The 12,366-nt window shown below is 37.4% G+C and overlaps 1 protein-coding gene across 1 annotated transcript in view; it reads right to left on the reverse strand.

Annotated features, from left to right (window-relative positions):
- The window catches only part of CNGB3 (cyclic nucleotide gated channel subunit beta 3), a 152,227-nt gene that overhangs the window by 80,664 nt on the left and 59,197 nt on the right, over positions 1-12,366 (reverse strand). Inside the window, 2 exon segments of the mRNA XM_059043566.2 lie at positions 1,082-1,213; positions 7,649-7,663. Of these exon segments, the coding sequence (XP_058899549.1) occupies positions 1,082-1,213; positions 7,649-7,663 (147 nt within the window).

Consider the following 12,366-nt stretch of genomic DNA (forward strand, 5'->3'; position numbering starts at 1 on the left):
GGAAGTCCCCTAGTTTCATGCTTCTTTAGCTTCATTTATATCCTTCTAGTTATGGGTAAGTAAAGCTCAAAATATTCTTTTCAACAAATCTTTATCAAGCTATAATGACTATATTTTAGACCCTTCTCTTTAAAAAGAAACTATACATAATACATAGTTTATTTTGAAAATCCAACTTTCTTCCTACAGAATTATAAGGAAATCCTCAACTCCATTCTATGTAATTAACAATTTTGTTTTTATTTATCTGTTATTAAACAACACACTTTCTTCTCTACTTTTTTTATACATTTATAAACATTTTATATAGATGTAATCATGGTATATATATGTATATATATTATATATACATATATACACCATGTATCTATGTATCTATGACATATATATCACTTTTGTGCTCTATTTTATTGTATTTATTAATTTTTCATAAGCACATTTCTGTAATTATTAGATAGACTGATAATTGTCTCTCTCCTTATGTGACTAGTTCACTGATGTCCTTTGCTGTGTTGTGTACTCAGGTAGTATTCTTGTATTCTTATTATAAGTGCTTTGTTTATTATGGGTATTATTAATTAATATTTACAATAAAACTTGCTATAACAGATATTGTTGTTGGCCTGTGCATATTCTGTGGGCCAGAGGTCATGTGCAGAAGGCTTCTGCATCTCTCTGCCTCGGGGATTTTTCCCAACTGGCTTGCTTAAAATGCTGGAGTATTAGCAACATTCCCCAGCAGCAACCCTCAGCCAACAAAGGACAGGAGTTGATGGGTTGATACCCCAGCTTCCTCTTCCTTCAGGATAATTCTGATGTGTCATCCACACAGATTTTCAATTGGCTCAAGCCCCAGTGGCCCACAGCAGTAATGCTTCATTAACACACCTTTATTATCTTAACCCCCTTCTCTGTCTCTCTTGCCCACTCTCACCTCCTGGAGCACACTCAATATAAAATATTTATAGCTAAATCATTGTCTTGGAGTTGGCTTTTGGGGAACCCCAAACTAAAACATTTGCAAAATACATGTCCACTCACAACCTCCTTCTTCCTGGTACTTTGAGGTCACAGTGCTCACCAGTTTGGGGGCTGCCTTCAGGTGAGGACATATCACCTTCCACCAACTTTCTCTTGTAGAAATCTGTTCTGTGATGCAATCTCCTCACTAGGTTGTGTAGTTGGGCATCGGCATACTTGTTAATAACAGGGGCTCCAAGTGGTTTGTTTTTTGGACTAAATGAGGAAAAAAAAATGGTGACAGAGTCGGATCCATGAGGAGAAACATACAGGGAAAGGATTAAGTCTCTTCACCTTCCTTATATACCCAAGATTATTAACTGCTCCTTTCTACAACTGGATAGAATAACTTAAGCATTAAATTTGATGGAAATAGTGCTCGTGCAATACAGATTTGCCATTGAAAAATTAGAATCCAGAAATAGCAAAGGAGTATTCTTGACTGTGGTTCTGCCATTAGACTGTAGAGTGAGAAGAAAAAAAGCTATAGCTGACAAAATAGGCAGAGTTCTAAGATGGCTCCTTTGTGTACATGTGCTGCATAATCCCAGGGAAAATGAATATGGTGGATTTTACTCCCATAATTAGTTGTGTTAGGTGGCTCAGTTGACTTTAAGATAAGGAAATTATATAGCTAGGCCTGAGGTAACCAAATGAGCCTTTAAAAGCAGAGTTTCTCCAGATGGTGACAGAATAAAAAGTCAGAGGTTTGAAGCACAAATGGAACTTTACTTGAGAGAAATTCTCCGTGTTTGGCTTGAAGGAGAAAAGGGTCCCCTGATAAGAATTGCATGAGGCCTCTAGGAGCTGAGAGTGATCCCTGGCTAGTTAACAAGGAAACAAGGACCTCAGTCCTGCAACCATAAAAAACTGCATTTTGCCAATAATTTGAATGAGCTTAGAAGGAGATTCTTCTTTGGTGCCTCCAGGTAAGAACCCAGCCAGGCCTGGCTGACACCTTGATATCAGCTGTGTAAGACCTTAAGCAGAGAACCCAGCTAAGCCCGCCCAGACTTCTGATCTATGGAACTGTGAGCTAGTAAGTGTGTTGTTTTAGGTCCCTAAAATTGCTATAATTTGTTATTCAGCAGTAGAAAACTAATATATCTAGTGTGCTTTAATGAACTTCCCTTCAAAGAAAACATATAAAGCATAACATACAGTAAGTCACCTACATACGAATGAGTTCCATTCCAAGAGCGTGTTCGTAAGTCCAATTTGTTCATAAGTCCAACAAAGTTAGCCTAGGTACCCAACTAACACAATTGGCTATATAGTACTGTCCTGTATTAGGTTTATAATACTTTTTTTCCACACAAATAATACATTAAAAACAAACAAAAAATAAAGAAAATATTTACAGTTTTACAGTACAGTACCTTGAAAAGTACCGTAGTATAGTACAACAGATGGCACACAGGGGCTGGCATCGAGTGAACAGGCAAGAGTTACTGACTGGAGGAGGGAAAGGAGGTGGGAGATGGTAGAGTTGAAGGATCATCAGCAATGGGAGACGGAGGGCAGGCTGCAATTTCACTCACACCTGATGTTGATGGCACATGTTCTGGTTCCTTGCTGGATTCAATTCTATCAACCCTTTTGAAAAAAGTATCCAGTGATGTCTGGGTAGTAGTTCTTTATTTCTCATCATAAATGACACAGTAGCACTGGATTGCATTCTGAATGGGTGCTGCAACCTTCGTGTACCATTCTATGTTCAGGTCCTGTGCCTAAAAAGCTAACAGTGACTCCTCAGATAAAGAAGATTCCCTTGCCATTCCCTGCATCGTGAATCTCTTTCGTTCTTCAGTTACTTCTTCCTCTTGTCTCTCTTTGTCCTTCCTCTGGGCCTCCAATTCCATCAGGTCTTCATTAGTAAGCTCCTTGTGTTGCACAGCAAGGAGTTCAATGAAATTGTCCTCTTGCAGATCTAGCTCCAGCTTCTCACTGAGAATCACTAACTTGCTGAAGACCTCTTTGGACTCCTCATCCACCTTCTCAAATCCACAGAAATCACGACCAAACTGCGGGCAAAGGTTCTTCCAAACCCCATTCATGGTGACGGCTGTAACCTCATGCCAAGCAAAGTCAATGGTTTTTTAAATGGCCTTGTAGATGTTATAGTCCTTCCAAAATTGTTGCAAGGTTGTTCCTGATTTGTCACTCACCTTTACTGCCTGATGAAAAGTGTGACATAAATATTTCTTGAAAATCCCTATAACTCCCTGGTCCATAGGTTGGATGAATGACGAAGTATTCAGTGGAAGATTCACTACTTTGATGCTGCGATGAAAGTTGTCCATGAATGCGAGGTGGCCCGGAGCATTGTCCAGAAGCAAAAGAATGTTGAATGGGACATCCTTCTCCAAGCAACATTACTCTACCTCCGGGATAAAGGGTGGAAAAACTAGTCCTGGAAAATGGCCTGTGTAACCCAGGCTTTGGGGTTACTCTTCCACACAACAGGAAGAGAGCCTTTGGCTATGTTTTTAAGGGCTCTTGGGTTCTCTGAATGATAAACTAAGAGAGGCTTCAGCTTCATATCACCAGAAGTATTGCCACCAAACAACAGAGTTAGCCTGTCCTTTGCTGCTTTATAGGGTGGCATCAACTTTTCCTCCTTACTGATGTCACTTTGATCTGGTATCCCCTTCCAGTACAGTCCTGCCACATTCACATTAAAAACCTGCTTGGGCAAATACGTGCCTTCATCAATAATTTGAAGCATTTCAGAAAATTCCTGGGCAGCTACCGTATCTGCACTCGCTGCCTTGCCACTTAATTTTATGTTGTGAATGTTGGCTCTAGCCTTGAATCGATGAAACCAGCCATGGCTGGCATTAAAAGATGCGCCCTCTGATTCTTCACTGTGTTTCTTCTTCAAGTCTTCATAAAGGCTTTTAGCTTTCTCTTGAAACAGCGTTAAGCTGAGCAGGACTCAATGCTGATGCTGATCCTGCATCCACAGGATGGAGAAGTTTCTGCATCTCCTCCATCACTTTTCCACGATTCTTCAATATTATTGTCAGCATCATCGGCACAGCAGACTTCACATGTTCCATGACCTTGTCCTTGTTCTTTAGAATCATGCCTATGGTTGAATGATTCATGTTATAAAAATGAGCGATGTCTACCATCTTTTCACCTCACTCCCCTCTCTCAGTTATTTTCACTTTTGTTTCCATCATTATTGCTTGTTACTTCTTAGCAGTAACAGCTACATCACCGCTGCTTTTATGCTTGCTTCCAGACATCCTGGGCTTGAAATAAAGATACTGTACTACTGTACTCTATATAATACTGTATACTAAAATACACAAAAGCACAACCACTTGTAGAGAACGCATGCATGTGACAATGTACGCCAGACACATGAACTAACTTAAAGGATTGGACACGTGAACGAATGTTCACGTCTTTGAAAGTTTGCAACTTGAAAGTTCATAGGTAGGGGACTTACTTTATAAACTAGTATACTTCATAATGATCTAAGTTTCCTCACAGCTTTTCCTCAAAGTTCTAACTCACTCTCTACCTTCCTTCTGAGTATGACACTGGGTCTACACAGGCCCCCATAAGTTCTATCCGTTCTCACCTCCTCACATCCATATTTGCCCTTTCCATCTCACTTCCAAACTGAAACCCATGCGGTTCACATTGGAAATGGGTAACCTGTGGATTCCATTTAAAGAGCCCCTCTCCACTAATATCCATTTTCCACCAGGTCCACAAATATATCATAAATCTAGTTGTTTACAAATTCCCCAACCATTGGTGTCTTTCTCTCTATCCTTATAATTATCATAGTATAACTTATACCTCTTTCAAATGTCTAAATTCCTGCTTCAACATCAAGATTCTTCAAGTGTGTCCCACTAAGACCTCTATAAACCGTTCAAGAATGGAGAAGATGGAGCCGCAGTGGAAGAACATCTGATACATCGTACACAATACAGAAGTAGGAGGGCATTCAGTCTACAAAACCAAGAAAACCTTTTTTTCTGATTAAGATGTGTTGTCATTTATATCATTTCATAAAGTTCTGCTTAAAAATCTTAGTCTGCTTAGAAGTTTATTCATCCATCAAACAGTTATTGAGCTTCTACTTTTTGTACTGGAAATAGATAAGTTAAACAGATACTAGCTCTATGGATGTTCATAGTTTAATGGGGGAGGGAAGGATGTAAATAAGTAGCTAATAATAAGTAATAAAAATATGTACAAAATGCTATGCTTACACTGAACTTCGCCTGGGGTATCAAGGAGTGGCTTCAGAGAGAAAGCATCCTAAGTCTGGAAGGATTAAAAGATCTTTGACAGAAAGATGAAATAAGGGCCTTCCAGGCCTTGAGAACAATATGTTCAAAGATGTGAAAAAAATATGACATGTTCAGCAAGTATTTTGGTGTGACTGGAAGACAGTGTGTACGTGGAGGACACCAGGTGGTAGGGTGTGTCAGAAGTGATGGTGGTTAGGTCTGGAAAGGTGAGTGGGGTCAGCTTATGATGGTTCCTGTATGATCTATTTAGGAGTTTAAACATTGACCTAGGGGCTAATGGGAACCAATAGAGAATATTAAGCAAATGAGGGGTATGAGCAGATAGAAGTTTTGGAAAAGTAACTATAGTGGGAGAGTTGAAGGGAGCAGTGTAAATGCATGGAGGCAAGGAAAGAAGTTAATAGGTTAGGTTAGAGTGGATGAGGGAAAAAGAGAGGGACTAAATAACTTATTTAGAGGCAGAAATCAAAGTATTTGAAATTTCTGGATCTTTTGGATAGATCCAGATAAAGAATCAAGAATAATTTCTAAATTTTTATTACAAGTGACTAAATTCACAAAGATTACTATCACAAGAGACTAGATATATGAAAACATTAATATAAATTGGAATTCAGAAGGAGATGTTTGTATGTAGTGGGCATATGGAATAAATGAGTCGTGTGTATGTGTGTGTGTATGTTCAGTTCATAGTGTTTATAGGACATTGTGTGATAGGACCTTGCTTGTGATACCCAGGAAACATTCAGGAATACAATTCTGGCAACAAGATCTTGGTGATCCAGTGCATATGGGGTGTTTAAAGTAATGTTTATATTTGACATTATCATAGACTGACATTTTCAAGATCAGGAACTGTATGTTTTCTTTATATTCCACAAGATCTAGGACAAGGTAGGTTTTCAATAAATGCTTATTGAATAAATAAACCCACTACTTTCAACCTTTTTTGACCTTACTTTTTGTACCTCAATACACTAAAAAAATCCATAAAAAGTAAAGTTGAGGATTGGTGACTCATTTACTGTAAAGTCAGGTATTCAAACTGTCAAAATGTCTAATTCAAGCCCTAAGACTTAAGGAGAAAGTTTTTCTTTTCCTGAATTATCTGTAAGTCCTATTTGACCATATATTTGCCAATTAATAACACCAGTTTGTACTGTGCAAACATACCTCACAGTTAACATGCTAAAAATTGTATGAGAAAGCATGTCAGTGTTTCTAATCCATAGCTATATCTCACCTATGTATTTTTCTTTTTATATTAGCTGAGCATTAATATGTCAATGTATTCCACCTTCTTTTCTTTTTTTCCAGCTTTTTTCTACAGTAATCCTTGCTTATCTTCTTTCCCACTTATATACATACAGAAGTTATGTATGTATTTCTCCTCAGGTAATTTTGTGAATGAAAAAAATGGAGATGAAGAAATGTATATTTCATAAAACAAAATATCGAATGAGAGTATAAAAGGGAACAAAAGGTATATGCTTTATACAACAATGCTTCATTTAAGCTATATTTGATAATTCTAGTTCTTAATGTATATTTTTAAAAGAATTATTCCTCATAATTCCTTGATGAAGAATTTTGGAAACAGTAAGTATATTTTACAAGTTTTGATAAACAAGCATGAAAGTTTTATTGGTAGCCATCTCTGATTGAGATGGACAAGACTTTTAAAATTTGTATATGTACTTATGGAAGAATAAATAATTAGTTATAGTTAAAATGCAATTTATTTCTTTTTTGATAAGAATCAGAGAAAACACATTTTAAAAAACATTTGATAGCAAATAAGAGAATTATGACAGTATCCCTTACTTTCTAAATTCAATCAGATACAGGCAAAAAAATCACAATCAAAAATTGTCCCTGTGTTTGGGACTGTAGAAATGTTTTGCACTCCAGGACAATGTATTATAGTAGTATTGGGATGGGTTAGAAGTGGGCCTTTCTTTGGTAAAGTGAGAGAAAAGCCCATGGGAAAGAAAGGTAGGAAAGAAAAACTCGTGGTCTGCAGCTGTACTCAGGAATATCAGTTTTAAGAAAGAGTACATATGTAAAATGTAGATCTTGAACTTGATTCTTTTAAAACTATGGGTGTTTATTGGGACTCCAGGAAAGTTTTCATGTACACCCTGTGATACATGTCCTCTAGTTTAAGATTTTTGCTTTAGTATAACACAAATGGATGACAAATTTTGATGGGGCAAAATGAGAAGGTGGTGGTCAGAGGAGAGGAATGATACTTTAATAATGTAAAGGGAAGATATTCAAGAAGAAGGAAAAAGCCTGAGAAAAGATGTGTTAGCTGCTGCCTTGTAGAGGACAATAAAGGTGTAAACCTTTTAATATAGGATCTCCAATCACCTATAATTTGGCTTGAAAGTTCCATTGAGACCAATGAGGAACCATAACAGAATTCTAAGAATAACTACAGTTTTAGCTATGTGTTAGAAAGTAATTGAAAAAAAGAAAGATGATAATTAGCTGTGGTGAAGAAGAAGTGTGACTTGAAGAGGGAAGAGAGTTGAGTTAAAATATGTGGATTAATGTAACAGCAGGAAATGTCAAATTTGGTGAATGTACTACATTGAATAGTGTTCTGCCGAAATTCATGTCCATCCAGAACCTCAGAATGTGACTGTAGTTGGAAATAAGGTCTTTGCAGATGTAACTAAGTTAAGATGAGGTCATACTGGAGTAGAGTGGGCCTTAAATCTAATGACTGGAGTCCTTCCTTATAAGAAGGCCAAGTGAAAACATGGAAGAAACACACAGGGAGAGTGCCATGTGTCCACAGAGGCAGAGATCAGATTGATGCCTCTACAATCCAAGAAACACCAAGGATTGCTGGCAATGACCAGAAGCTAGGAGAAAGGCATAGAACAGATTCTCCATCAGAACTTCCATAAAGACCAACCTTGCCAATACCTCGATTTCAGGTTTCTAGACTCCAGAATTGCGAGAATAAATTTCTGTTGTATTAAGCCACTCAGTTTGTGGTAAGTTGTTATGGCAGCCCTAGGAAACTAATAGAATTAGCAAAGTGGATAATTGTGATACCACATGGGCAACTCAGATAGAGACATAAGTTGTAAGACAAATAGAAATATATTAGTATATGGTAAACTTGAGGTGTGAATAAATAATACATTCATTATATCAGGCAGTTGAGAAGGGAGTCTCCCCTATCAGTAGGGGAGACAACTGGAGATGTTGAACTAGGAATCATCTATCTAGAGGAGATGGTGGAAATTATACAGAACAACATAAGATTGAGAGGTCACAACCTTGGAATTTGCTGACATTTAAGGAGTAGCGCAAGTAAAGGAACTGAGAAGTAGCAGTGAGAGAAGTAAAGCTGAGAGAGAAAAATATCGCAGAAGTTGGGGAAGGTAAGAATTTGACAAAAAGTCAGTACACAAAGTGAGTAGAATGGGGACTAGGGGAGGGCTTTAAATTTAGCAAGTAAGATTTCATTGGTAATTTTTAAGAAAATTGGTTGGGGAAAAGTGTAATGTCATCAAATTTTGTCATTTTTCTCTTAACAAGTATTTTGTAAAAGAAGTACTTAGGACCTGCCTTTGTTCTCTAAATAATATTTTAGGTTTCCGTTCATTAGTTCCTAAATTCATTTAAAAGTAGTATTTATTTCTTATAATAAGATCTTCTTGAATAATTTTTGGCTTTTGCAAACTTTGCTAGATTCTTTTTAAGTAAAAATTAATTCATTTTCAATGACTTAACTCATTTAAAAAATTCCAGTTGGTCAAAGTCTTTAAAACCTGCTATTTCTGTCTTGAATAACAGACAGTAATTAGGTAAAGAAAATTATACTCCAGGAAAGGTGTGACCAAAAGGGAGGAGTAGGAAGACCCTGAATTCACCTCCTCCCACAGGTACATCTAAATTACAACTATCTATGAGCAACTATCTAACAGAGCAACTATATAAGAGAAAGACCTGAAGACTAGCAGAAATAATTTTACAACTAAAGATATAAAGAATGGACCACAACAAGATGGGTAGGAGGGGTGGAGACATGGTATAGTCAGGACCCACATTCCTGGGTCAGTGATCCACAAATGGGAGGAATATCACAATCACAGAGGTCCAACCCAAGGAGTAAGGGATCTGAGCCCCAAATTGGGCTCCTCAGACTGGTGGTCCTGCATTGGGGAGATAAAACCCTGTAGTGTCCAGCTTTTTTTTTTTTTTTTTTTTTTTTTTTCGGTATGTGGGCCTCTCACTGTTGTGGCCTCTCCCGTTGCGGAGCACAGGCTCCGGACGCACAGGCTCAGCGGCCATGGCTCACGGGCTTAGTTGCTCCGCGGCATGTGGGATCTTCCCGGACCAGGGCACGAACCCGTGTCTCCTGCATCGGCAGGCGGATTCTCAACCACTGCGCCACCAGGGAAGCCCTAGTGTCCAGCTTTGAAAACTAGTGGGGCTTATGTTTGGGAGAGCCAGAAAGCTACAGGAAACAACGACTCTGCTCTAAAAAGGTGCATGTAAAATCTCACTGTCTTTATGTCTTAGCACAGAGGCAATAGTTTGAGAGGAACGTGGGTCAGATCCCCTTGCTCATCTTGGAAATCCTCCTGGAGAGGCAGGAGGCAACTGGGCCTCCCCGTGGGGATGGAAATGCTGGCTGCAGACATTTTTGGGAACTTGTTGCACTGTGTGGACACTGGTGCTGGAAAATGTCATTTAGGAATCCTCCCTCTAGCATATTAGCACTGAGGGCTTACCTTCCTACCAGTGGACTGGCACCAGACCCACAGCCTCTTACCCACGAAGGGATCTGGCTGTGACCACTGGCAGGCTGGTATCAGTCTTGTGGCCCCATAGCCCCCAGGCTTAGCAGCCAGGCATGTGGGGACCCAGCCCCACCTACCACTGGGCCACAGTCACCGCATGAAGCAAGGCCTTGCAGTCAAGTGGGCTGGGGGAAGCCTTGCTTAATAACGTGCCCACAGAAGTCAGCCCTACCACAACAGACGGGGGTTCACAGCCCACATGGGGCACTCTTAGAACATATATCTCTGGTGACCACAACAGTATAAGACTAGAAATCAACTACAATTTAAAAAAATGCAAAACACACAAACACTTGTAGTTGAAACAATATGCTACTAAACAACCAATGGGTCACTAAAAATATCCAAGAGAAAATAAAAAAATACCTGAAGACAAATGAAAATGAAAACACAACATTCCAAAATCAATGGGAGGAGCAAAAGCAGTTCTAAGTGGGAAGTTTATAGAGATACAGACCTACCTCAGAAAGCAAGAAAAATCTCAAATAATACTCTATCCTTAAATCTAAAGAACTAGAAAAAATAAAAACAACCAAAGCTCAAAGTTAGAATGAAGGGAATAATAAAGTTCAGAGCAAAAGTAAATGAGAGACCAAAAATAAATAAATAAATAAATAAATAAATAAATAAATAAATAAATAAATAAATAAATAAATAGAAAAGATCAATGAAACTAAGAGCTGGTTCTTTGAAAAAATAAACAAAATTGACAAACCTTTAGCCAGACTCATCAAGAAATAAAGAGAAATAAATAAATAAAATCAAGTTTCCTCTGATGCTGCAGAAATACAAAGGATCATAACATGAACAATTATACACCAATAAAATGAACAATCTGGAAGAAATGGATAAATTCCTAGAAATGTGCGATCTTCAAAGAGTGAATCAAGAAGAAATAGATAAATATGAACAGACCAATTATCAATAATGAAAGTGAGTCTGTACTAAAAAATTCCAATGAACAAAAGTCCAGGACAAGATATTTGTGATAAAAACTCTCAACAAAGTGGGTAAAGAAGCCACATACCTCAACATGAAAAAGACCATGTATGACAAATCCACAGCCAACATCTTACTCAATGGTGAAAAGCTGAAAGCCTTTCCTCTAAGTTCAGGAACACGATAAGTATACTCTTGCCACTTTTATTCAATATAGTATTGGAAGTCCTAGTCACAGCAATCAGACAAGAAATAAATTAAAAGCTTTCAAATTTGAAAGGAAGAAGTAAAACTGTCACTATTTGAAAATGACATTGTAATGTATATAGAAAATCTTTGTCACCAACAAAAAACTATTACAACTAATAAATGAATTCAGTGAAGTTGTAGGATACATAATTAATATGCAAAAATCTGTTGCATTTCTAAACACTAATAATGAACTTTCAGAAAGAGAATTAAGGAAACAATCCCAGTCACTACTGCATCCAAAAAAAAAAAAAAAAAACCCATGAAAAAATTCCTACCAAGGAGGCAAAAATCTTGTACTCAAAATATCAATGTCATTTTTCACAGAACTAGAAGAAATCATTCTAAAATTTGTATGGAAACACAAAAGATCTCTAACAGCCAAAGCAATCCTGAAAAAGAAAAATGATGAATTTATCATGTTTTCTGATTTCAAACTTTATAACAAAGCTAGTGTAACAAAAACATTATGGTACTGACCAAAAACAGACACATAGAACAATAGAATGAAATAAAGACCCCAGAAATAAACCCACATGTATATGGTCAATTAAATATGACAATGGAAACAAGACTATACAATGGAAAACTCTTCCATAAATGGTGTCAGGAAAACTGGACAGCTACATGCAAAAGAATCAAACTGCACTACTTCCCCACACCATATACAAAAATAAACTCATAATGTATTAAAGAATTAAATGTAAGACCTGAAACCACAAAACTCCTGGAAGAAAACATAAGCAGCATGCCCTTTGACATTGGTTTTAGCAATATTTTTTTGATCTGTCTCCTCAGGCAAGGAGAACAAAAGTAAAAATAAACAGATGTGACTACATCAAACTATAAAACTTTTGCACAGGAGCGGAAACTAGCAACAAGATAAAAATTCAGCTTACTGATGTGGAGAATATATTTGCAAACAATATTTTATAGTTTGGATTAATATCCATAATATAAAATGAGCTCATACAATGCAACATCAATAAAACAAAAAAACCTGATTAAAAAATGGGTGTAGGATCTGAATAGACATTTTTCAAAAGAAGACA

Source organism: Kogia breviceps, chromosome 17 (assembly GCF_026419965.1).
Source record: "Kogia breviceps isolate mKogBre1 chromosome 17, mKogBre1 haplotype 1, whole genome shotgun sequence".
NCBI lineage: Eukaryota > Metazoa > Chordata > Mammalia > Artiodactyla > Physeteridae > Kogia > Kogia breviceps.